General features: G+C 43.3%; 5 protein-coding genes across 5 annotated transcripts; 3 read left to right on the top strand and 2 right to left on the bottom strand.

The window, feature by feature from the left end:
• Positions 1 to 18: 18 nt before the first annotated feature.
• EAF01_007578 (uncharacterized protein) lies at positions 19 to 717 on the bottom strand (the record flags this gene model as incomplete). Its single annotated transcript, XM_038915834.1, has 1 exon — positions 19 to 717. The coding sequence occupies one exon, from the start codon at positions 715 to 717 to the stop codon at positions 19 to 21; it is 699 nt and encodes a 232-aa protein (XP_038768305.1).
• Positions 718 to 1,502: 785 nt separating this feature from the next.
• Positions 1,503 to 3,903, top strand: EAF01_007577 (uncharacterized protein). The gene is made up of 3 exons (XM_038915833.1): positions 1,503 to 1,693; positions 1,748 to 3,534; positions 3,640 to 3,903. The coding sequence occupies exons 1-3, from the start codon at positions 1,564 to 1,566 to the stop codon at positions 3,679 to 3,681; spliced, it is 1,959 nt and encodes a 652-aa protein (XP_038768304.1). The 5' UTR covers positions 1,503 to 1,563; the 3' UTR covers positions 3,682 to 3,903.
• Positions 3,904 to 9,139: 5,236 nt separating this feature from the next.
• EAF01_007576 (uncharacterized protein) lies at positions 9,140 to 10,779 on the top strand (the record flags this gene model as incomplete). Its single annotated transcript, XM_038915832.1, has 10 exons — positions 9,140 to 9,147; positions 9,222 to 9,342; positions 9,402 to 9,563; positions 9,718 to 9,800; positions 9,851 to 10,032; positions 10,091 to 10,239; positions 10,397 to 10,406; positions 10,458 to 10,551; positions 10,599 to 10,668; positions 10,726 to 10,779. The coding sequence occupies 10 exons, from the start codon at positions 9,140 to 9,142 to the stop codon at positions 10,777 to 10,779; spliced, it is 933 nt and encodes a 310-aa protein (XP_038768303.1).
• Positions 10,780 to 12,951: 2,172 nt separating this feature from the next.
• On the bottom strand, positions 12,952 to 15,283 carry EAF01_007575 (uncharacterized protein; the record flags this gene model as incomplete). The annotated part of the gene is made up of 7 exons (XM_038915831.1): positions 12,952 to 13,234; positions 13,282 to 13,712; positions 13,763 to 14,794; positions 14,844 to 14,931; positions 14,989 to 15,042; positions 15,098 to 15,115; positions 15,174 to 15,283. The coding sequence occupies 7 exons, from the start codon at positions 15,281 to 15,283 to the stop codon at positions 12,952 to 12,954; spliced, it is 2,016 nt and encodes a 671-aa protein (XP_038768302.1).
• Positions 15,284 to 15,882: 599 nt separating this feature from the next.
• Positions 15,883 to 25,736, top strand: EAF01_007574 (uncharacterized protein; the record flags this gene model as incomplete). Its single annotated transcript, XM_038915830.1, has 3 exons — positions 15,883 to 15,941; positions 15,990 to 16,025; positions 16,076 to 25,736. 3 exons carry the CDS (start codon positions 15,883 to 15,885, stop codon positions 25,734 to 25,736), a joined length of 9,756 nt encoding a protein of 3,251 aa, XP_038768301.1.
• Between the last annotated feature and the right edge of the window lie 1,143 nt (positions 25,737 to 26,879).

Below are 26,879 nucleotides of genomic sequence, written 5' to 3'. Positions count from 1 at the left end.
AACAGGGTCTCGGATCTATTAATCGCTGGCCTTGTACTTAGCCCTGTATTCTTCCATATTTTTGACATTTTCCTCTGACGCAATGCCGCTGAGACCTCCAATGATATCATCTAATGTCAAAATAGACAAAACTGGAATACCATATTCCTTTCTGATCTCTCCAATCGCACTTGGCATTGGTGCGCTATCATCTCCAGTTGGCGAAGGCAGTTTTTCCATTCGGTCCAATGCAACCAAAATACCAGCTACAATGCCACCCTCCTTGCGAATCTTGTCAATAGCCTCCCTCTTTGCAGTTCCAGCAGTAACAACATCATCCACAATCAAAACTCTCTTTCCCTTCAAAGGAGCTCCTACGATGTTCCCTCCCTCTCCGTGATCCTTTGCTTCCTTTCTGTCGAAAGAGTAACACATGGTATTGTATTTTGGGTCGAGATCGGCCAATTTGTCCACGGTAGCTGTCGCAAGAGGAATGCCCTTGTATGCAGGTCCAAACACAATATCGAAGTCCAGAATGTTTGCTTCTTGTGCCTCGATAATAGCCTTTGCATAAGCAGTAGAAATAGCACGGAGAAGATCTGCGCGGTAGAAATCTCCGGCGTTGAAAAAGTAAGGGGAGATTCGTTTCGATTTCAATTCGAAGCTGCCGAATTTGAGGACCCCGCCATCGATTGCGGCTTTGAGGAATTCAGCTTTGTATGGAGAAAGGGTGGACATGGTGGATATGTGTATCGAAGTGTGAGAAAAGTGAGGTGCGAGGTTCGAGGTTGCTTGTGTGAGTGGAACTCGAGGATTTCTTGTGCCTTGGAATTCGTGCTATAAGGTTAACAAAGTCTACTTCGCATGTCATGGAGGGGAAATAATTTTTTTCATCTCCCCTCATCGGATGCACCTAAAATATTATGGTGGGGAATGAGCGACCCTGAGAAAAAACGGATAAGCTGGAATTACGGTTAGTTATGGTTTTTATTGAAGATTTGACATAAGCCAAACGAATACAATAATAAGTATTGATTCATTCTTTCGTTGGGATTGGAATTGATTGTTTAATATACGGTAGATATTGGTTACATGGGAATCCAGATATCAAGAGGAATGTACATTGAATGTTGAGAATTAACCCTTTAGAACTTCCTCTCTCCAAAACAGTACCTCAGGATAGGTCAACGCCGCAAAGATCTTTCAAGACACACCACATGAAAAATGGCGTGTACTTCCTTTTACCACATAATTCAACTTGGACCAACTGAAATTGCTTGGAAGCAAAATCACAACAGGGAGGTTGAGCTGTGCATATTCTCCATCATGTCTTTGCGGATCATTGTTGTCTGATTAAAGTGAAATTACTCTCCAAGTAAGAATTTATTGATATGATTGGAACCTGATAAACCCACTCCAATACACTCTAAATACCGGTTAGCGATAAGATACACTAGCGTGATCAGTTTCTGAGGCACTAAGCAAAAAAAAATTATCCAAATTCTTATCGAAAGAACTTCAAGCCGAGTTCTCGATATCCCCATCAACACCTCCATTACACTTCATTGATACCATTTGCCCATCATGAAGACCACATGGAAGGATATTCAACCGGTTCCAACCTCCCAAGAGTTTCTCGACATTGTCTTGAGCAGAACACAACGTCGATTGCCTACACAAATTCGTTCTGGATTTGCCATTACTAGAATTAGAGGTATAGAATATATTTGCCTCCATCGCAACGATTCTTTCAACTAATTCATGTTAGGTTTCTATACCAGAAAAGTCAAGTTCACAGCTGAGACTTTCTCCGAGAAGCTCTCACTTATTTTGGACGGGTTTCCACGACTACAAGATATTCATCCGTTCCACAAAGATCTCCTCAACACCCTCTACGATGCCGACCATTTCCGTATCGCTCTAGGACAATTGTCAACTGCCAAACATCTCATTGAAATTGTTTCTCGCGATTATGTTCGACTGCTCAAATATGGTCAATCTCTCTTCCAATGTAAACAACTTAAGCGTGCTGCATTGGGACGAATGGCCACCATCTGCAGAAGGCTTAAAGACCCTCTTTTGTATCTCGATCAAGTTCGTCAGCATCTCGGTCGTCTTCCATCTATCGACCCAAACACAAGAACGCTTTTGATCTGCGGTTATCCCAACGTTGGAAAGTCCAGTTTCTTGAAGAGTGTTACCAGAGCCGATGTGGATGTTCAACCATATGCTTTCACGACTAAAAGTTTGTTCGTCGGACATTTCGATTACAAATACCTAAGATTTCAAGCAATTGACACCCCCGGTATATTGGATCATCCTTTGGAAGAGATGAACACCATTGAAATGCAATCTATCACTGCCATTGCGCATTTAAGATCTGCCATTCTTTACTTTATGGATTTGTCTGAACAGTGCGGTTACACCGTTCAAGCACAAATGCAACTTTTCCAAAGTATCAAACCTCTCTTCGCCAACAAACTCGTTTTTATCGTCATTAACAAGATTGATGTTACACGCCCCGAAGATTTGGATCCTGAGACTCAAGCTCAACTCCAGGCACTCCTCAAGCCTGGTGACGTTGAGTTATTGCAACTTTCATGTACAACTGCCGAGGGAGTTCAAGAAGTTAAGAACGCTGCGTGCGAGCGTTTGATCGCTGATCGTGTTGCTCAAAAGCTCAAGGCTGGTACAAACAGCAGTGGTGCTGTTGGTGGAAGATTGGGTGATGTCCTCGCAAGAATTCACGTTGCCAGACCTATGGATGGTGTTGTCCGTGAGGCCTTTATTCCAGAGGCTGCCTTGGCCAAGAAGAAGTACGACAAAAGTGATCCAGAGCGCATCAGGCTTGCTCGTGATACTGAGGAAGAGAATGGTGGAGCTGGTGTTTACAACGTAGACTTGAAGGACAAATATATGCTCGAGAATGACGAATGGAAGCACGACAAAATTCCCGAAATCTTCGACGGAAAGAACGTTTACGATTTCGTGGACCCAGATATCGAGGCCAAATTGGCCGCTTTGGAAGAAGAAGAAGAGAAGCTCGAGGCAGAAGGATATTACGATTCTGACGACGATCTTGAGGATGCTGAAGATGCTGAGATCCGCATGAAGGCTAACCTTATCCGCGAGAAGCGTGAACTCATCAAGAATGAAGCCAAGATGAAGAAATCCCTCAAGAACCGTGCTCTCATTCCTCGCTCTGCCACTCGCAAGAAGCTTTCCGAGATGGAAGACCACCTAGACTCTCTTGGTCATGATACCACATCTATCGTCGCCCGTGCACGTTCCCAATCTAGAGGCCGTAGTCAAACACGTAGCCGCGCACAAACTGAAGATGCTATGGATGTTGATGATCCTGGTTATGAAGCTAAGATGCGTGCTAAGAGTAGAGCAAGAAGCCAGGCCAATAGAAGAGATGATGGTGTTGCTGGAAATGAAGAGTCCAGGACAAAGGCTGAGCGTGCTCAGAAACTCGGCCAGAGAAAGATGAATCGCATGGCTAGACAAGGTGAAGCCGATAGGCATGTCGCCGGTGTCAGACCAAAGCATTTGGTATGTTACTTCCATCAATGCTCTATTCACATATCATTTTTTACCGTATCTCAAAACGGCTTCTTAACCCTAATATCAAACAGTTTGCTAACACATTGCAATTAGTTCTCCGGAAAACGGAGTATCGGCAAAACAAACAGTCGTTAAAATACCCCCTGACATTCAAAGCACAATTCTATTTCAAGCTTACTATAATGGAATTATGCATGGCGTTTTGGAGATTTTGGGGAGGGTTCTCTTTAGTCATTCACGACATAATGTATTCAGATGCAGTATCCGTCAGGTGTTACGTACCAAAAGTAAAATGGGAGAAGATACATAGAGATGAATACCAAAGTTTTTTCAAGATAAGCAACATAAATCTATAGCTTCACAAATTTCTCAGTGTCAATTTATAATCGAGGGAAGACTCCCTTCTAGCATTGAGTCTTTATCAATGAGTATCAATGTCGCTATGTTACTCCGCGGAATTCTTTCCCTTTGTAGTTTCTTTATCCCAACTTTGTAATATAACTCCTTTTTTGCATCTTCTTCCTAGATTTTTAGCCGATACTCGAAGCAGGAGGTATGAAGATACATTGTAAGATCTTATTTGGAATATGAGGCGAAGTAGACAGATAGATATCTAATGGTAGATCCTTTTTGAACTTGTCGGGTTATACTCAGACTAATACTTATACCCGATTCGATTCAGTGATCTTGCTGCCATTACTTAAAAGTTGATACGAATCACTTTATCTACTCACCTGCTAATAACTCTCAGTAGGTATATGTATATATACTCGAGTAGATATATCAATATTAATTTTAATATCAATATCTATATCACTATCACTCCCTAGGTAGCCCTAGATAGATCTTTAGATGGCCCTGGAAATATCTGTATACATGTGATAAAAACCCTCAATATAGCAAAAGAAGTATATGTGAGGAGATAGAGAGGGATTTGCATGGTGTGGTATGGTATGGTATAATGTATAATGTATTGTGTATTCTCATACAAATAATATCTTCATTATATATCGAAATATTAGTATAGTTTCCTGAAGATAGATCAACACCTAGGAGATAAAAAGCTCTGAGGATGAATCTCGATCATCCTTATACATTCTTTCCTCTCCTTTTCTCTTCCGCCTTTTCATGAAGAAAAGATGAAAGATGTGTAGCGATCATGGTTTATAAGTCAGAACTTATAAGTCCCACTACACACCTCTCGACTCAACCCCCAAAAATAAAAAATTTGGGATTTGCGAAAGAAAAGGGAAGAAAATCTTATATCTATATCAAGACAGACGAATAGACTCGCTCATATCGACGCAGATGACTTATCCCACCCCATTCCATTACCAGTCCCCAATTCCAATCCTACAAATCCTCATCCTCATCCTCATCCGCACCCCCATTACCAACCAAGAATGGAGAAGCGATATTCACTGTTCGACTAGCTCTATGAGAAATATCAAAGAATGGTGATGAGGATGCACACGGTATACAGTATACAGTATACGTAAAAAGAAAGTAATTCTGCGTATATGTATAATATAAAGAAGAGAGAAGAGAGACGGGGACAGAATGTTGAGTTATTGGTCCTTTTCAATGATTCTTTTTCCTCGAATATTTGGGATTTTTCAGTGACTAATGAACTGATGAGCTGGTATTCGGCATGTGTTCTGGAGAGATAGCTTTCGGCTTTGCCGTGTAGAGAATTAGAAGAATTAGGAGGATTGAAAATGAGGATATTGAAACATAGGTAGATATATAGTAAAACTTCATTTTAGACCAGACGGAATAGCGTTAGTTATATCTTTGAATGAAAAACATAATATGCACAGAAATATACACACACATACATACAAACCACCCCCCCCTGCCTTCTTCCTCACCTTCCAGAACCTAAAACACAGCTCATCCCCTCCCCTCTCAACCCACAACCCACAACCATAGTTCAATTCAACACATCCCATCTCCCCTCCTCCCCTCCTCGCCACCCAGACGACTAACCCATTTTCTGAGCAGCCAAACTACATACTTCCTGACCACTGCCGTCGGGAAGCGTCCTAGATGGTCTCAGGGGCCGAGCGATTGGGTCCGGATTTGGTCTCTTGATATGCATATGTATAAATATATCTGTGTCCACTCCGCAATATATTAGCTTAATGATTTGACATGTACTTACGTAGAAATCCGTCGATAACTCTCAAATCCCGAATTGAAACTCTCTTGTAAGATCCTGTCACGAGAAGCCACCTGTGTAAAAGCATATATCCAGTATCTCCCACGCAGACTGTAAAATTCACACCCTCCAGATCCATATCCTGATCTCTCTTTAGAGAGTTAACAAGTTCACCCACCATCTACATCGAGGCCAAGCTGTTAAAAACCAGCGTGCTCACATCGCTGATTACATTTCCGAATACCAAATCACTTCGACATTGACCCTAGTCAGACAATCGTAGATAGAAAGATAATGGTCATTCCTTACAACCGAGGTAAAAGAAAAACATATCCAAAAAAAAACATGCATGTCAAGCATTCCAGCCCACTGGAGACGATCTCCCAAGTTCCAATCCATCCAAATACCTACACCGATCGCCATTGCCAAACCGGTAGACGCGCCGAGTCCAGCCGTACGGTAACGAATGACATTACAACAGGGTGTGTGCCAAAACCCATCTGTATAACTTATGCAACTTGCATAAATTCCTCTGATGCAAAAAATGTACACTTATGCTATCTGTACAAGACAAGCCTGGCCCACTGAATAGCGCAGTAGAGATATTAACAAGGAGCATTATGGAGCTCGGTAAGTCTCATGTCTACATACTCCGTACATAGGCGATCTGCGTGGCTTTTCCGTCGAGGCTACTCGAGGGCTCAGCATTGATGAACGTAAAGAACTCAAATTTCGGATGCGTTTTTGGCGTGTGATTTATTAGATGCAAGTATGGATATTGAAGAAAGTCAAGGTTTAAGACAAAGGCGGCCGATTCCAATCATCCGGACACGAAACCCAAGTCGTTCTAGCTTCTTACTTCTGATAATATGGTGAAGCTGGTTGTCTCGCTTGGAGAGGAAAGCGAGAAAGGCAGGTCTGATGCCGGAAGAAGGATTGATACTGAGCAGTAAAATTAGGTTGGGGACAAAGACGCTAATGTTTTGCAGTGTAAGGTTACTACATACAATTTGTCTCCTGAGTCTGCTAATGTTTGTGGTGATAGTATAGCTCAATGACCCACGTACTTGATAATACACGGAGCGAACTGTGCTAGCTAAACTCTCTCTCCGAGCTGAAATTTAAAAACTTTTTCAGCCATGCCTCTTCTTTACTTTCATTAAAACCTCATCGCTAATCATGTAATGTAATCGACCTATAAAAAGTGACGATTACCACGGAAGGATGCTCATGTTCATGTACTCACTTAAATCATATGATGTTTTCCACATATTTGTTGACAGTTCTGCGATAGTCTTTATCAAATTGTATCTCTGGGCGAATGTCTTCTTTACAAAAGTTTGCTACAGCCCGTTCACTCGAGCAAAATTATTTAACATTAGTCATGATCCACCCCCCCCCCCTACATCTCCGAGGCAATGGGTCTCGGATACTTTGTCTAGGAACGGCAGCTAAGTACACTCGGGATGTCACAGATGTCGAACTTTAGATTAAATCCCGAGATCCCTAAGGCGTGTAGCCCCTTGCTATAAAAAAAAATCCATATTGGAAACGCTTAACTGTAAAACTGGCTCTATCGGATCAAACTTCATACATGCCTAGCCTCATGTCCGACTTCGCTCCGGCTAGGACACCCTACGGAGTGTTGAAGAAATTTAAAAGATTGGAAGGCTAGTCGAGTTATGGTAGTCTCTCTATTGTGTTGTTGCTTTTCCACTGCCACGGACAGTGCTTAACCGCTAGATATTAACAAGCTGTACATCATGATAGCTTTGGCTGAAGGGCATTTATTGATGCGGCCACTAAATACACTGTCGTGTAATCCAGCGTTTAGTGGCATCAGAGCACATATTGTTGTCGTATGCCATGGTGGGGGTAACGCAGGTGAAGGTAGTCTGTACGTTCAAGTGGGTCGAGTCTTGATGATTGAATCATCCCATATATACCACGGGTAGTGCAGAAATTTTTGCCATTGATAAACCATATAATCTCAAGTTTGGTAATTTTTTTAGGTCAGAAGGTACAAAAAGTATTATTTCCATTCACCATAACTCAGCAAGCTCACAAATCATCTCTCTAACACAAGGTTTGTAAAGCATGAATACAAATTGCTCATCTTTGCTATGTATGCACTGCAATTTCAACATTAGTAGCTATTATTGAAAGAGTTTGTTCCAATGACCCGGTTCGATGATCTGGCTCTACTAAGCATGCCTAACATGAAGTGTAAGTCGGCCGCCCACCAAGGGTGAATGATTAACTGAAGATCTGTGCTGTTTAAGAATCGGCAGCCCGAGCCTGTACAGATTTCCCATCTTGGTATTACCAGTAAAATTTCCATCGATACATGTAACGGGCTCGACATGCATCCAGCAAAACACATCGTACATGTCCTGGGTTGACTATAGGTCAGAACCTTTGATATAATACCTAGGGCCCGTTACCGCAAGTAACAATCAGTTACAGGCTGTGACCACCCAATACCTCATCCTTGTCTCTTGTCGTACGCTCACCTAGTATTCACATAGTCCAAATACAGAAGCCGCAACAGACAATCGTCTTGTCCATGAAATTTCTGACCTTGGCTTCTATATAGAAACATAACCTTTCCTCATGGTGAAAGGATGCCAGAGGAGGCATGGAACGCGGATTGTGGTATATTGTAGCATGGCTACCTCTCTCTTTGTGGTAGAACTGCTCAGCACCATGTATTATTAGCCAAATTTCAGTTTACACCATGACCGTTGACCAGTACTAGAACCTAAAGCATGCTGCGGTGCTTGCAACGATAGCGTGCTAGTCGATGCAGATTTGAAGACCTTCTTGCCCCACTTCAATTTTATTAGTGAACTCGGAGGTACCGCAGAGCACCCGCTAGCTTTTCATATTTTGATTCCTGTTGACGTGGGAAAGAAAGAGCTTTTACTAGCTCTCAGACCTTGTCTCATTAATTGAAGCAACAGAATTTGAGTGGCTCGCGACATTTTCTTTTGGGCTCTTTAATCAATCCGATAGAGGTTTGCGCCTGGATTAGCTTGCTATACTTATTGTCTATTGAACTAGCTGCTGTTTTCTCTCTTTTTGTATGACGTACACCACGGATTTACCACATTTGTGAAGAAACAGATACATGCCACATGGACTGTACAGACATGGAAGCAACCGCTTATGCCCGCACCACACAGGCTCTGAAAAGGTCAACGAATAGCAAATAAGAATACATGGATGGTTATACAATAGAAGTATTCAGTGACATCTAGTAGACGGAGAGAGAATTGTATGGATCGCCAATTTGCTTGAAAAACTAAACTTAAAATTGAACTTCGAAAATACATGTTATACAATCTTTGGCCCCGCACCGGCTACCTCAAACTGGATTTTTGAAAGCGACAGTAGCACGAATTTTGATTGAAAGACATTAAAAAAACTAACATGGCGAGGTAGGTTCTCTGTGATGTACTATCAAGGCCCCTAGAAAATGAGTCACTAGCTGATATGGCAACTTTCTACCTAGCCATCCCGAATCTCAGACGGTCGAAGTGGATAACACTTATTTCGAGACTGTCACATACCACAATCGACACTTCCAGCAGTATGCCATAACGAACTTATCTTACTTCCAGCCTATCGATGAGGTAATACGACCAGCAGGCGCACAATATTCTGGAAAGCTTCAACTAAAACATCCGGGCAGGACGAACTAGAGAGATTGCGTGTTTGGCACGCAGTCCTGAACAGAGTTTTTGACAATCGTCTTCTGTTTCCGACTCTGAACAGACCTAGAAGGATTCTGGACTGTGGTTATGGAACAGCTAGCTGGGCCATCGACGTTGCTACACAAAACCCAGGATGCGAGGTTCTCTTCCTTTCCCTTATTTTCCAGTGAAACACAAAGTGGCATAATTCTTCGAGCGTATACAATGCAGAGCTCGGCCAGTACCGGGCAGATAGCTGAGCATCATCAGAAATATTGGAGTCGCCCAGATGGTCGAGTGCTAATATTAATGCAGGTTATAGCGATTGATATTTACCCCTTCCAGCCAGAGACCGTACCTGAAAACTTGTATTTGCAAGTGGACGATCTCAACAACCGGTTTGTACTGAAAAGACAAAAGGTGGAACAGGTCTAATAACATCTGATAGATTCACTTTTCAGGCCCACAACTTCGACCTCGTCCACAGTCAATTAATGTCGGGCGCTATACATGTGAACAGATGGGCTGGGTACCTTCGTGATATGCTCCGTGTACTTCGACCTGGTGGATGGTGCCAGTTGGTGGAGCTGCATCATAATGCACAATCAGACAATGGAAGTCTAACAGAGGGTAGGTTCTCCAGGCAGGTACATATAAAGATATTGTATCTGATCGGACAAAACAATAGCCCATGCTCTTAGACAGTGGAGTACTAGGTACAACGAGAGCCTGAATGGCTTGAAAGATCTTCGGGTCGCACCTCGGCTTCCAGAAATGATGAGAGCTGCAGGTTTTGTCGACGTTGAACATAGAATGATTCCCCTCCACACTTGTGGTGTAAGTTTTCAATTTCATATCCATTCGAATAACCAAAAACCATGGAACAATTTCCCAAGTAACACAGGCTCAATAATCTACACGAACATAAATATCTCATAAACTCTTTAAGGCGATATGTGGTAATGGCTAAACGCTAACCATCAGAACTTTACAGTGGTCAAGCGGTCAGTAAGCAATGGGCGAGCAGAGAAGCACACTAATAGCAAGTGCGATAGATACCAGAGACTATGATATTGGTACTGCCAACAGAGAAAACGTGCAACAATTCTTAGGATCTATTGCGATTTATCCATTTGCGGAAAGACTAGAGTGATTGTCTCTGTCACACTCTCAGAATTAGATCTAATCAATGGTAGGATGCCGATCCAAGATGTTCAACTTCTTGTAGCGCAGGCTCGAGTAGAGGCCGATGACCCGTTGTTGAAGGTGATTGTTGCATCCAGACAATTTGAAAGAAGAAGGTTGCTAATCCCCCGTTCGCAGGCGTACTTCCCTTTGTATGTTTGTATCGGAAGGAAACCTCGCTCGCGTCGATAGTTCGCAGGTGTTGATGTGTAACTTACAGACACATTAGAGCACTCGTATAGTCTGAAAGGCCTAGGAACTAGGTAGTCCAAGCTAGAATGTTAGCAGGGGAAAAGGAAGAAGACTTGATTGCATCCAAGACGCTCAAAAACTGGATTGAAAGGGAATCAATGATGTTTAGAGATGAGATATTTAAGCACAACGAAGATTGGACGTACCTAATGAAAACATACATCGGCCTCTCCAGTGGTAGGCTTCATCGTGAATAGCAACACAGAATTGCTAGGTTTTTGTGATGTGAGGTTCTTTGGTTTTGCAAAGGCTTTAGTGTTTCCTTATCGTGTCGCGAGTTGCTTGTTCTTTCCACATTGAGAAGTAAGTACCTACCTAGTACATTTTCGTCGGCCATCCTTTTTCACAACCTGTTTCTAATAACGGAATTCAAAATTTATCTAAAGTAAAGTCATCCCCGGCCCAGATTATAGAATATATGTAATGAAGATGTGATCAAGAAGCTCAGTGCAAGTAGTCCCCTGTCCACCCGACCCTCATATTCAATACGATTGGATGAATAATGTTAGAGATCGCTAGACGGCAAGTGCTTTTAGTCTTACGGTCGGTTCGCAAAAGGGTGATAAAGCCCAAAGCGTGTGTAGCCTAGAATAATCGAAGGGATACCGCTGCAACATAAACAGATATCGCAGAGCCGCTTTTTCAAAAGGGATTCTTGAGATCAGTTGTAGTCTTGAGGTTTATATATACATTTCCAAGAATTACTCGCTACCAATACGTTGGAATTCTTGAAACGGGTAGCAGCTTGGTACCCTTGGTCATCAGAGTAGCCGGGTAGGAGCTTAGAAGCAAGAGAACGTTGCATACTACACTATAGGAAATCCTCCTAAGACAGCAAACAGCGCATGAATCCCAGTAGCTACATATGAAAATCCAATGCCATTTTTAAAAAGTGCTAAGTACTGGGTATGTTCTATGACAGGACACTCTTTCGCAAGCTTAGCCCTACTGCTGATTTCTTGTTGGGTCATACACTAGGTCATACGTAGCTGGGAGATGCCATCTCCGCTTTAATATTTCGGCTCCTTCTTTTTAGAGATCCGGATGTCATCGTCTAGCCAAGTATTCTCAGTTCTCTCAGTTCTGAGTGGCCCTTCCTCCCTAAGTGTGGATAATAGATATCATAGTACCCTCAGAACCGTTGCCGTCCCGTCGTCACACAACACAACCCGTGAGGTACACAAGAAGGTAAAGCCGACGGCTATAGAATAACGATTAGACAAAGACACCTTTTCGGCCCGCTAGCTAGGTGTATCATAATATGATACTGCGTGTTGCATTAATATACAATATCCGAGATAACCCTTCAGAAAATCCCCTTTCATTTAGCCTAAAGGGACTCATCATTGTTACATTTGTTGTCTCCATCGATGTCGAATAATCAATCGTCACCGAATTTAACAATACTTGTTATCATGACCACAGTATTCCTTAGGGGCCCGGTAGCTGTTCTCATTACACCGTAGACTGACTTCGTGTTTCTGGGAAAAGTGGGTCGACGAATTGGTGTTACACAAGCTTTAAACCATGTCGGGATTAACCGTGAGTCCCCAGCCAAGCCAACAGATGGTTCATCTAATGAGATAAGCAAGAGGTAGATGGAACTTTGATGTTGTGCATGGGAAGTGTTACCTGAGATTTGAGATGCCCCCAATACCTGGATTGAAGAATGAAAGGTTGTTCTAGCCCCTGACAATAATGCGTACGATGTTTGGTCTGGGCCTGGATCTGCTAAAATATACAGTAGCGATACTCGTAAGTTCTCCTTTATTCGGGCAAAGCAGTATATTTGATCATTCCCCGCAATATTCCTTGGTCCTATGTCAATATGATTCGTCGTATTCGTAAACTAGCAAATAGCAAATAGCGAAGAGGAAAGAGCTAGTTATTATAGCCCTAGCACTTTCAAGTCCAAATGCGATGCATCAACGTTTCTAAATTTCATAGATAATCTGAGAAGAAAAATCCTATATTTAATTTACGGTGTAAATGTATAAAACCGTGGAAAGAAAAGAAAGAAGAAAAACAGTGTATGTTTACATAATGCTTTGAACAAACGCCTCAACCATATATCCGCGACGCTCCCGAAAGACCAAAGGGTATTATTATACATCAAGGGTTTTCCCGTGGAGGAGTCGATGGTTCTCCACTACCCCAAACATTCTCAAACGCCTCTCCATCAACTCCGTATTTAGGCTTTAATAACACATTCTCTTGCCGAGCTTCATTCCAATGGCGTGATTCCTCCGAGTTGTCCTGATCACTACCATGATTCTCATCCCCATCAACTGCGAACTCTTCATCAACACCTGGCTTAGGATCCACAGCCTCTACATCATCATTGGGCTCGAATCCTTCCCGTATGTCCTCGCCTGTACCGTCTCCATATGTTCGCCTTGGAAAATTAGCCATGAATTTTATCCAATGAAAGGATGGACTTACACAAAACGTCGGGGCTCAGTTTCATTCCACCCTGAACTTCCTTCTTTGCGAGCCCGAACTCTTTCGGTTTCTTCTGCCGCAGTATCTTCGACTATAACATCAACTAATTGACTTCTGTCGGATTTGGCCGAACTGGAGGCAGACGAATGCTGTCGCAACATGCCGTTGAGCATCGGCGCTCTTCCTTCTTCACTCAGCGGAGAATTTTCTTTATCCTTGCCTTTGGAATCTCTGCTACGACTGCTCCTGGAAGGCTTTTTCTTAGTTCGCTTAGTGACATCCTCGACTGTCTCTCTAATGTTACTGGCTCTTCGAATACGGTTGTCATCGGTAGGTTGAAGGAGATGACGATTTGCCGAAGTTGTCAGAAGATCAGGCTGCCCATTAAGCCACCTTTCTCTTGACGGTTCATGAGCAGTAATCACATGATACTATAAATGATTGATTAGCTTTAAGCATGAAGTGAGCCAAATTTACTCACGTTCCAATCCCCAAATTCCAGTTGTCTAGCTCTCTCATAGAGGCCTTCTTCTTCAGGATCAAGACCTTGCTGTTCTACGCCACCGTCTCCCCACCCCATGTAGTCGGAATCGCCATCACGGGGTTGTACTGGAGATTGGCTTCCAGGAGATCCAGCATTGTTCCCAAGCAGCGGTGTTCTTGCTGTTGCTTCGCCTGGTTTGGGAATCCAATACTTTCCTTTCCCACCACGCTCGTATCGCATACCTTCCATCATCCGAGCTACTCTTGACGAGGATCCCTCATGAGCCAAGACGTTATCTCCTGAATCAAATAACCGATATTCATATTTCTTCCCACTGAATGTCTCTTTTGTATCTTCAATGAGATCACGAATGCCAAAAGCATCCCGGATAGCGTAGCGGACCGGCATTCTAGCTGCAGATATAGTGACATCTGCATAGTCATGCCATGAAAAGGCATACCAATGCCCAATGGCAAAAATGGGCATCTCGATACAGATCAAGGCATCTTGTATTGCCGCAGCGAGACTGTCGGCTGTATAATCCTCCACATTGTCTGGAATTGCTCCGAGAAAGACCAGAATCGAAAGCAGAAATCCTTGCCAGTATGAGGCAAATATAATGAGCTTGATGCACAAAAATTTTGGTACAGGTCGAAAAGGTTGTAAATCTTTAGACATGATAACCCAAAACATTCCGAGTGAATATAGACTCAGTGTGACACTAATGTTGTAAATAATACCACTCCACATATAACCGGAGGTTAAAGAAATGGTACCCTCAGAATAGACACCAGTAGCCTTCATGATTATAGCTGAAATTCCGAGAAGAGGCTTCAGCCAAGCATACTGTAAAATCCCACGCTTGATGGCCAAGAATGTATGAGGGTCGGATATATCGACCTTAGGAAAGACGTGGTTCAATGGCCAAAGGTGATGAACCGGTTCTCTTCCATGCATCATAATGATCAGTGCTCGTTCACCCCCGAGGAAGTTTATAAGGAGTTGAAAGAAAGTGTAAATTGTGAAAGCCTGCCAATAATTAGTTTCGAGCAATGGTATTCAAACATGTTCAACCTACCTCATATACATCACGAATAGGATCGATAAACATCGCTGCCTCTCTAGAGACTAGACTAGTCCATGACGAGATTGAGTATATCGGTACCCTAAGCGTATTAGTCAATATAGGATCTGTAGATAGTGGTGAAGACTTATCCACGTACATAAGTAGGATTCGAATGACATAGCGTTGTAAAAGAGGTTTTCGATAGTTTTTCCTAAAATATTTAGGAAAGTGATCTAAGTTCGAATCATGTAGCTTTGATAACATACGTTTGCAACCAAACCGACCTATTGAGCAAGATGTTAGCTTCCTAAAGTGAATGAACGAAGTCGCTCTCAAACATACACGATTGATAGTAAAGAGGCAAGCAATGCAGCAGAACCAGCTACCACTATTGTTGCATTTGTCAATTTTTCGCCAGTACCACCGGATAGGTCACTACTTCCCGCCATCATCACGGAAGGTGTGAAGAATCAATGAAGTTGGCGCGCTCTCTTGGTCACGATAAGCTATAGGAGTAGATTGAAGCTTAGAAGTCTCAAATTGTGCGACTAACATGATCTGCGAAACTCTCCTTCATACTTTTAAAAATTAATGATAAGTCTAGTGAATGTTATAGTCTTTGGAAAATGTTCACACAGCGAGATAGGCAGGAAGTTGGTGGTTTTGATAGCTATGCCATGTTTTTGTCGCAGAGCATAGAGGCGAAAGCGTGCGTAATTCTGCCAAGGCGGTGGCTTCCAGCTTTCAAAGCGGGCTAATGCGGCCGAGTGGCCCCTATGAAGCCTCACAATTCGACTTCCGCGATATACCATATATTCGATCTTTTGTATTTCAACTACCCACCCAAAAAGGATTGGTGTTACTCTGGCCATTTCACTTGACACGTCTCGGTAAATACGATTTTCTTGAAGACGAGAAACGAAAGATTGACAATATTCGCGAGACAATGCAACATGTAGCATGGAGGTCGGAGTCTTTGCGATCATGAGCATTTCAGTCGGAATCACGTAGAACCTTACTTCATACACACTTTACACAAGAACGATAAAGGATGGCGGGCAGTAGTGGCTTGACAGCATCTCCTCTGCGAGCGGATCTGCGCTTCAATTGGTAGCTTTCTGCATTCCCGGCGCAGAAGAAGGCTAACTAATAGATTAGGATTTTCCTTATTGAGTTGATTGTCTGTGGGATTGTGTGAGTCTTTATACTGTGGTTAGTTTCGCATAGCTAACCCTCGGCAATAGCACACTATTCTTCCTTTTCTATTTCAACCGTGTTTTTGCTGCCATCGTATCATTTGGTCTTCGAAAATGGACATGGCACCAGTATCAAGTGTATGTCGACATCCAAGCTTTACAAATATCTCTCCTAGGAGGGCGCGTGTTTTTAAAAGGTGTTAGATACCACGGCGACAATGAAACTATATTGATACAAAATGGATACATTACGTGGAAATATTGGCTCCGCAATGTGAGAGAATTGGACTTAGAAACCGACGCATCTACAAAAAAGCAGGAGGGGCAGGAGGCGACTTTTGATACGAGACTTGATCAGGAGGCAGGGCCGAAAGAGAAGAAGAAACTTCCGTGCCGATTCGATATCGTTTTGAACGGGGTGGAATGGTTTGTTTACAACCGAAGTGCAGCATACGATGCTATTATATCGGGAATTGCTGGAGATGGTGAGAATACAGATCATGCTGCGCAGAGCCATGGAGATGATTCCCATCAGCATGTGAGATTAAGGAAGAAGGGTGTTGTAAATGGTCGTGGGAATTTGCAAGATTTGTCCAAAGAATCTACTGCCGATTCTCAATCTTCACCCTCAACTACCGAAGAACAAGCTAAGCCTCGAGCACCTCACGTAGAAGATAAATCTGATAAATCTTCCGCGAATTCTCAGACAGCCGATATGGAAAGCGATGAGTCGCATGCAACAGTGGAATCCACTTTTTTACTTAGGTTCCTTCCCGTTCACATTGAATGTTCCAAAGCTGCAGTGGTACTAGGGAATGAAAACACCAAGAGCGTGCTTATTGTTAAAATGGACAAAGTAGAGGGAGATCTAGACGCCTCAGCATCGACTAAGTTGGATCAGTATAAACAGCTAATAAATTTTCGTTTCGAACATCCCGTTATACAAATGCAACCGAATGATGATTACAAAGAAGATCAAACTACGGCAGCCTCTAGAATCAAACGCGGGGTTCCTGAGCAGTCGAACGCTATTGCAAGCCGCGTTCACTCCCATAGCTTTTTTCATCGACAGCGCAAGAGAGCATGGCATACTATTCAAGACCTCGTACCTTATTTTCGAAGTTCTGTAGAGTCTTTCTCATCCAATCATGATAGCCGCTCAAACTCACCCATTCCAGGAGGCCCTAACCCTAGTAGCTGGCAAGGTCTTTCGAGGTATCTGGATGAAAGCGAGCAGGATGACAAAGCGCGGTGGTCTTCTAACGAATATGCAACAGTTACTACTATTGTTGATAGCCCCAGCGCTACTATGAGATTCTATTGGGATGTCCCGGCCAAAGTTCCATGGCGTCGTGAAGGGTCGAAATCAGCATGCAATAACATCAATAGTGATGTTCCTCCTGATTGGGGAATCGATCTTCTTCTGGAAGGCGCTGTCATCAATTACGGTCCTTGGGCCGATAGGCAGCGGGCCGAGATTCAGCGAGTCTTCTTTCCAAGTCTGTGTAAAGATGCCTCCCCCGCCAAAATGATTAGACCTGGTCAATACAGAGTGCCAACGCAATTCAAACTTTACATTGAACTTGATCACGAGACGACACTTCGAGTGCCTATTAGAGAAGAATCAAAGAATTGGAAATGGACAAAGCAAGCAGAAACCGCTGGTACCCGGCCAAGCGAGCGAAAACGAACTAGTAATAGAGGTCGCAGAAGAAAGGATGACAAGGGGGCCCCTGGACCCGAGGTTAGACCTTTTGGCTGGCTTGACATCAAGGTTGGCGCGAATGCCACGATTCGATACCTGATGGATATGGTTGCAGGGGAATCTGGATTTTCAAATAAGCTTCAATTGGACTTGCCCAACACAGAGATAACTACAAGTGTCAATCACGGGCTACTTTGGAGATCGACCGGAAATGTCATTAGTTGTGATCTATCGAATCCCTTACAATGGAACGGTTTCCGAACGTGGAATTTCGATATTGGCAGTCGTGGACTAGAGCTTTTTATTCTGAGAGAACACGTCTTCCTCCTCACAGATCTTGTTGGGGACTGGGCTAGTGGCCCGCCGCCAGAATATCTCACATTTACGCCGTTTCGGTATTTGGTGAACCTCAATCTTCAGGCATTCAAACTCTACCTCAACGTCAATGACTCCAACATAATCAATAATCCTGCTGATTTTGACGATAATACCTTCATCATCATTTTTGGAGAGTCGCTGATTGCAGACGTTTGCATCCCCATCGATACATTTCGGCCTCACCGAAACGATATATCGTTTGATGTTTTCGCTCAGCACGGTGGTTTGAATCTGCATGTGCCTCCGTGGAATACCCAGGCCACCTTTCTGAAATCCTTTGAGATTGCTGAATTAGATACTTTAAAACTTGGAGGAAAATATCAATATTGTGCAACTACTTCTTCCAGTAATACCGATACACTAATACTTGATGTGCATGGCAATGGGGCTACTGCGCAATTCTTCGGATTCGTCATTCGATATTACCTCAAGGTGAAAGACAATTACTTTGGCGATGATATTCATTTCAGGACCTTGGAGGAACACCAAGAAGCCATTCGTGTCAAAACCGCCAATAGCCAAGACGACGTGAACGTTCAACCTCACAAGAAGAGCAACGATCTCGATGTGATTTTGAGCATATCTGCTGACGAATCCAGTGTCATTTTACCCGCAAACTTGTATTCAGCAAAGGACCATATTAGAATCGAGATTGCGACACTGGCTGCCGATCTTCGATTCACCAACTATTACATGGACTTGGATGTAGAACTTGGCACACTAGCTTTCTCTTTGGGTACCGAAAGTGATAGTAGAATGTCTTTTGCTAGCGCAACGTCTGGTACTCAACTTTTCATTGACGGTCTTAACATATCTGGAAACCGCCTTTTTGGTCTACCTCCTATTGAACCAACTTATGTCTGTAATTGGGACTTTAGTGTGGGCGCAATCACTGGCGAGTGTACAACCGAGTTCTTTGTGCGATTGCTTGGAAGTGTGAAGGCAGTCGCATTTTCCTTCGATGACGATGAAAATGCCCTGCCACTGACTGCTGAATTAATATTGCACGATGTCACTTTTCTCCGTGCCTCGGTTGATTCTATACGCATTTGGATACATGTAGAAGAAGCAGCCTTTCTCTTTTCCACTTCTAAAATTGTGTTGAATTTCGATGATTGGGCTGGATCCCATTACTCCAAGAAACTAGATCTTCAAATACCAAATTTGAAATTTGGCTGTGTTGATGCGGAATCAGCTTCAAGGCACAGATCAAGAGCACAACATCCCGTTGAGACGCATGGCCTTATTCAAACAACGATATCGTTTGGGATGATCCAGAAAAAGCTTGCATTTGTAGAAGATCGCCGCCTGCAGCAAGCACACCTAAGACGTCATGATCGAAGAACGCACCGGACCGATTTCCTTTTACATGATTATGTTAAGACAGACGTAGATCAAGAGAATGTTGAACCGCCTGCAATGTGTGTTCCGCCAATGCCCCTCCCACTCTTCTACAGTGATGGCCTTGTTCAAGATAGGCCATCTACTTACAAGATGTCCTCCAATGCATCGTCGGTTCGCAGAAATCGACCTCAGACTGGGCGTAAAAGCTCATTTTTGACCGCTTCTAGTTCAAGCTTTAGAAGCGATCAGAGTATTATTCGACCTCGCTCGTTTAACCGCGAGGGAACACCCATTTCTGCTTCGCGTTCCCGAAGTGTACAGGCTGTTCAATCGCATCTCAGGGACCTTTCAGTTTCGACCGGTCGTCAATCTTCGTTCTATAGCGCTGTTGGCGAGCCTAGAGGCCTACCTCCCTCCAATGTTACCTTCTCAAGCTCCTACATAGCACCATATTTTCCACTTGAGGCTGTCGATCCTGATCTTAAGGATCTTCCAGTCCTAGATCCAGAAGCTCAAACCGAAAACACTATGCAATCACCTCGCATGAATCTAGAAGACATCCAGCCAGACCGAGTGGGCGAGAACGCCACTCACGTCAGCTTCATCGTGGAAATGCCCAGTGGTATCAAGGCAGTGCTTAGCCCGAAAGCAGTGGCGGCTGTTGCGGATTTACTCACTGCAATACAACCTGTAGATCCTGTGGATATGATAGATGATCTTCAGATCAGCTCTATGGGAGAGATATTCGGCATGGACAAAAAAGACAAGATACACGGCAAGGTTCTTGATATAGCTGTGCGGACTCCAGGCATATGTCTTCGATTCTTGAATTCGCCTGATGCGCATGACATGACCAGTGATAAAGATGAAACGCATGATCAGTATGATCTCTCTATCGCAAAGCTTGCCATTACCTCAAGAAGTGAAACAACTGGATCTTCAGATCTCATCGCCGCCCACGCTGGTCGACAATCCTCTGCAATCCATTTATACCTTAGCTCTGCTGTCTTAGCTGCGAAGGAACGATTCGGTGATCTAAATGATCCTCAAGCAGCTGTGAACGCGATTCTTGAAGATGTCGTGTTCTGGATTTCTTCTGGACATAACACGGCGGCAAATATAATTTTCAAAACCATAGAAGTCAACACGGCTAGCAGTAAGATTGAATATCTTGCGTCATTGGTCCATCGTACCAATGTTCTCGCTGACCGTGTAAGTGAGACTTTTGCATCTAGATTAAGCCAACAACGAAATCGTCTCCAGCTATTCACATATCTCGTCGCGACGGCAGGGGAGCATGCCACAGATCCTTTATTCCTGACAAGACCGGCTTACGTCCTTCGAAGCGCACAAAGGCATTTGAGAACCCATGATTCATGGAAAGTAATTGCTCGACTTCGACATATGTATTCAATCCTTGGCGCATCTTCGCAACACGATATCATTAGCCGTTGCGCAAACAATGCAGAAAGTGTTCCCGAAGACGCTGCTCAGCGAGTCCTCGCTAGCTTTTCTCAATGGAGGAGCTGGGATCTCAACAATCTTGGCACTTGTGTCTTGATGAGTAATGTTTTCGGTTTCGCCAACGATGATGCCACGGTAGCTGTAGCAGAAGCACCAAACTTAAGCATATCATTTCGAACAGAACTCGTAAGGCTTGTGATAGATCCAGGCCCGAAGCAAAATGAGGTTGCACTATGTTCTTTGTCGGCCAGTGTTTCGGTGACAACTACGCATTCTCCAATCACGTCTCCAATATCTATATCGCAGCATGGCTCAGATGTAGACACAATTCAGAACACTGTTGTGCACGTGTTCTGCGAGCATGTTTCGATCAATTTAAATTGGGAACTTTGTGAGCTCGTGCAAGATATCTTAAAATTGTATCAAAGCGAATCGAACGCAAAAGTACCAGAAAGCCCTTCACCAATCACGCTAGCTCGCCCAAAAGTAAAAGCTAAGCAAAATCTTCAGGTCGTGATTGCAACCGACAAAGGTTCTATCACACTTGACACAATAAACCTCAGAGCTGTTTCCATTAGTAACGGCTTGAAAGTATCTGTTGTTTCAACAGAGGACATCGCTAACACGACTATGATCAACGTGATGCTCGCCGCAGACGCTGCCACCTCAAAAATTCAGAGCCATTCGCAACCTTTAAGTCTGTACCAGCTGCGAAATCCAAGTGTCTATGTGTCATTCGAAAGCTCCATGCTCGACAAGACTCCTCTTAACGTTTTTAAAGTTGCAGCGAATTCGCAAGAGTTGTCATTCATAGTCCAACAAGATATTGTCGCACTTATTGAAGTCTTGGACTTAGTGATTGGGGATGAAATCGCGCAGTTGAATCGTTTGATACCGAAACTTCCTACAGCCAAACGGCCTGCATCGCCGCCGAATGTCTTGCCATCAAGTATTCAAGAATCAAAGTCCATCAACAGGATTAATTTAGCACTGTTCCTAAATATGTATCAAATCAGCATACCTCTCATACAATCGTTGACATATACCATTTCAGGTGTTGTTGCTAGGGCTTCCTTGGCAGCTCAATTTGGGTCCGAAATTGTCTTCGATTTTGATATAAAGGAACACTCACACGATGTGCAAACAACTCAAAATGGTAAACAGCAAAGTATTTCGTTGTTGCAAATGCCACCAACAAACGGTCGTGTCGTTAGCAGCATGTCCGTGGAAGAAAATAAGATTTCAGTTTTCGCTTCTGTGGAACCCATAGAGCTTGATGCAGCTGCTCTTCATAGTCTCTTGACTGCACTCAATCGACCAGAAATATCCAGTGTCGTTTCCGATATCCGTGACGATATCAAAGCAATACAAGCACATGTTGAAGAAATATTTGGTCCCAGCAGCAGTCCAGTACCGGATTCACCACCGAAAGCCGGTCCTGCTTTAATATATGATGCTCACCTAACCTTTGCAGGTTTAGATGTTTATGCAAACGCGGAAGCGTCGCGAGAGGGAAAAACCACGGCAAGACTTGAGTTCAACGTTGGATGCGTGCAACTTCTAGTTGCAAACAGGCTGGAGACACATGGGGCAACATATGAATTTCCAGAGATCCATGTAAATTTGCATCGTATTATGTTTGAATTGTCTCGCCTCAACAATGGGAATATGGAACCTTGCGGAAATCTTGCATTCGCTGCATTCTTGACTGCCAGGAGCAAAAAGAACGAAATAGGGGACGATGTTAGATCATTTAATCTTACTAGCAATGGCCTCGAAATCAACCTGTTCGCCGAAACTGCATCTTCTGTGGTAGATGTTATGGGTCATTTGCAAAATAAAATCAAAGACATCGACTTCACTAGAGAAAAACAGTATTTTAAGAAGCTTCGTAAGTCCAAGCCAAGGATTACAGTCAACGATGAGACCAAAGATCATGATAGCGTTACTGGCTCAACGTCTACCATTATGTTCGCTTCGATGTACACTCTCGAACTACTCAACATCCAAGTTAGTTGGCTGGTTGGTAATACAGAAAACGATCGCATCTCGCACTCTGAGAAAGAAAATCTGGTTTTGTCATTAAAACGTATTGATTTATCAACAAGAAAGGAGAATTCTGCTCGACTTACCATTGAAGACTTGCAACTGCAAATGGTACCCTCATCACATGACAAAATCCAACGTTCGCTTAACTCGGCTTTATTGCCAGAAGTTATCTTCAACGTTGGATATATTTCTGGTCAAAATACCCGTAGATTAGCATTTCAAGCGGCAGGAAAATCCCTTGATTTGCGACTGACTTCTCAATTCATCATACCTGCCGCTGAGCTTCAGCGATCAATTGGATCTGCTGCCGAAATGGTACGGGTAGCGTCAGCTTCCTGGAGTGCAAGCCCACCACCAACACTAATACCATCAACGCCTCCCAACAAAAGGCGGCCTTTCTTCGGAAAGAAACGTATGGAGTCTTTACTAGTGGATGCGGACTTTGCTGGAGCTGTTGTATATCTGTCGGGTAGAAAATTGGCAGAGACTGCACAGACAAATCAAGCAGGCATGACGGGCCGCGTGCCCCATGCTGGAAGATATGGACAATTTACGCATAAAGACGCCGGTAGTAGCACAGTCTTACGCGCGCCTGGCCTGGCTTGGAAAATAGAGTACACAGATAATGGCCTTGATGACCCATCTCTAAACGCTGAGGTGAAAGTGGACGCTTCGACAAACATACTCTATCCATCAGTTGTGCCTCTCATCTTAGAGATCTCTTCCTCAGTCAAAGATATTGTAAGCGAAGATGGCAAGAATAAAAAGTCGGCGCTAAAAACATCACCACAAAAATTCATGGGCTCCGATGACGATAACATTTTGGCAGCCGATCCCAGTACTGTCCTTGGCCGCACTCGCCTCAACCTAGGGCTTAGAATTTGTAAGCAAGAGTTTACTCTTAGCTGTCAACCTATAGCTCGTGTTGCTGCTAGCGCGCGATTTGACGAGATCTATTTGACTGTCAACACGGTCCGGTCGACCGAGCATGGACATTTCTTTGCTGTATCTGTTGCTTTCTCAAGGCTGCAAGCTTCAGTACAACATGTTTACTCCAGGGAATCTACGGGGAGCTTTGATGTTGAATCAATTTTCCTATCTCTCATGAATAGTAAGCATGTGAGTGGCACTAGTGGAATGTCTGCAATATTGAAGATTAGTCCTATGAAAGTCTTAATCAATGCCAAGCAATTACAAGATTTCCTGCTCTTTAGGGAGATTTGGGTTCCACAAGAGTTGCGTGAAGGCTCTACAACTCCTGTATCGTCAACTGATAATATACAATCATCAACGTTTCTCGTACAGAGATACCAGCAAGTTGCAGCAACTGGTGCTTTCCCTTGGAATGCTACAGTCTCTATTGCTGAGCTAGACGTTCAATTAGATCTCGGCCAGGCTATTGGCAAATCTGCATTCATTATATCAAATTTCTGGATCTCATCCAAAAAGAATTCTGATTGGGAGCAAAATTTGTGTCTCGGCTTTGACAAAGTTGGTGTTGACAGTTCAGGCAGAATGAGTGGATTCGTGGCGCTTCAGGATTTCAAAATACGCACCTCCATCCAATGGCCAGCACGCGAGAAGGCACTGAATCAAACACCATTAGTTCAAGGCTCTTTGGGTTTCAGCCAATTAAGAGTCAAGGCTGCATTTGATTATCAAGCTTTCTTAGTTGCAGATATCACATCTTTCGAATTCCTTATGTATAATGTTCGCAATGGCACGCAGGCGAAAGGAGATCGACTCGTTGCCATTTTGGATGGGGAAGCCGTACAGATTTTCTGCACGGCAACGACCGCATCGCAAGCACTCGCTTTATATCAAGCATTCTTGCGGCTTGCTCAAGAGAAAAAGAGTAATTATGAGACGTCCCTTTCAGAGATTGAAAAATACATTAAGCATAAATCGATCTCTCAGACAATGGCACCCAATCCCAAAACACCTGTTACGGTGCCGAAACCAGAAAAGTCGAAATCACCTGTCTCACTGCACACTGATGTGATCGTCACACTGAAAGCATTGAATATAGGGGTGTTTCCAAGCACATTCTCCGACCACCAAGTCTTCAAAATCGAGGCACTCAATGCACAGGCACGATTTGCAGTAACCATGGATCGGGGAAAGATTCATAGTATTTTAGGTCTCACTCTTGGTCAACTTCGCATTGGGCTTGCTGGAGTGAAGCAAGACGAGGCGCCAAAGTCTGTTAGCGATCTTTCTGTGGAAGATGTGGTTAATAGTGTCACGGGATCTCGGGGTGGTACCATATTGAAAGTCCCCCAGGTCGAGGCAACGATGCAAACCTGGCAGTTTCCTGGTTCCAACCACATCGATTACATATTCAAGAGCTCCTTTGAAGGGAAGGTTGAAGTTGGATGGAACTATTCCCGTGTCAGCTATATTCGTAGCATGTACGGTACACATACAAAAGCATTAGCACAAAGACTAGGAAAGCCTCTACCACCCTCGGCCTTGAAAATTACGGGTGTACCAAACGCAGAAGATCCACAGAGTAAAGAGGGCGAGCAACAAAAGATTACGGCCGAGGTCAACGTTCCTCAATCGAAATATGAATATACAGCCCTTGAGGCCCCTGTCATCGAGACACCTCTTCTTCAAAGTCTAGGTGAAGCAACGCCACCTTTGGAATTTTTTGGGTTACATCGAGAACGACTTCCAAATCTTACACATCAAATAGTGATTGTAGCGTTATTAGAATTGGCTGGGGAGGTAGAGGATGCTTATGAAAAGATTTTAGGGTCTTCTTGAGTACAATTCAACTTTGCGAATCACTTTTCCATGCATCAATCATACACCTGGTCCTTAAAAACAATAGCGATAGTGATGATCCTTCTGATGGAGGACTAGAGGCTGGTCCTAAGGTAGATAGATGAGTTTATACCATTAATAGCATATCAACTTATTAATATTCAATTTATTGTTCTTGATATATAAACTTCACTCTTACCTGAGTTCATATTATGACTGAATTTGCTGGGTATGTCCATTAGAATTAATTACCAAGTACCTAGTAATTGAATACCACGTTACTCAATTTGTATAATGATTGAATTTTATATCAATTGAATCCATTCCTCAATTCTGACGCAGACCGGATTTGTCATGTCGGTAAGGCGGTGAGTCAGGAGGAGGGGTAAATGTTGACCAGGTGAATGACCTATCTAGTAGGAAGTTTGGGGTGCTTCTTTGTGGAGACTCATTACTATTACTAAGAAAGCTGAATAGTTACCTAGCTTATTGATTACCCAAATAGTGAGTAGATAAATTATGAATTGTTTGATACAGTCACATACTTGATAGGAATCTTGAGAGGTAGTGGAGATTCTGTATGCATCAATGATATGGGATTCATGAAAATATCGAGTACATGTAGTAAATGAGGGGTGTGAAATCAAGACGTGAATATGTACAGTATACCTGGCTCGACCTGGGTGCTTTTCCATGCACGTGCCATGGTACAATAGAAATAACAGTCATACTAACACATATACGGTGACCTGCCCAGCACAATATGATAATGTACCCTTTACTAATACACTTACAATAGAATGAACCAATTATAACAGAGAGAAAGAATACCACATACCGTACACCTCCATATGGGTATTCACTCTGTTTCATCACCCTTCATAAATGGGATGAATTAAATTATTTGAATTACAATCTTGCTTACAATTGGTCGGTGGATGCTATTCAATCTCATTCCAAAACCTCAACTAGGGCACCAACCCCTTTTAAGGCATGAACTATAGTTGCCTAGCCACCTAACTCGGTGCAAAAAAATAAGTGAAAAATTTCCAGATTACAATTGGAACCCCGCCACTTTTTACTTGCCCCACCCGAGATCTTTTCCTACCCAATTCTTGCCCACCTTTATACAAGTCTTCCTTC

Source organism: Botrytis porri, assembly GCF_014898465.1.
Source record: "Botrytis porri strain MUCL 3234 chromosome Unknown BPOR_010, whole genome shotgun sequence".
Lineage (NCBI taxonomy): Eukaryota > Fungi > Ascomycota > Leotiomycetes > Helotiales > Sclerotiniaceae > Botrytis > Botrytis porri.
The sequence above is the reverse complement of the archived record's forward strand: the minus strand, read 5'-3'. Positions and strand labels throughout refer to the sequence as shown.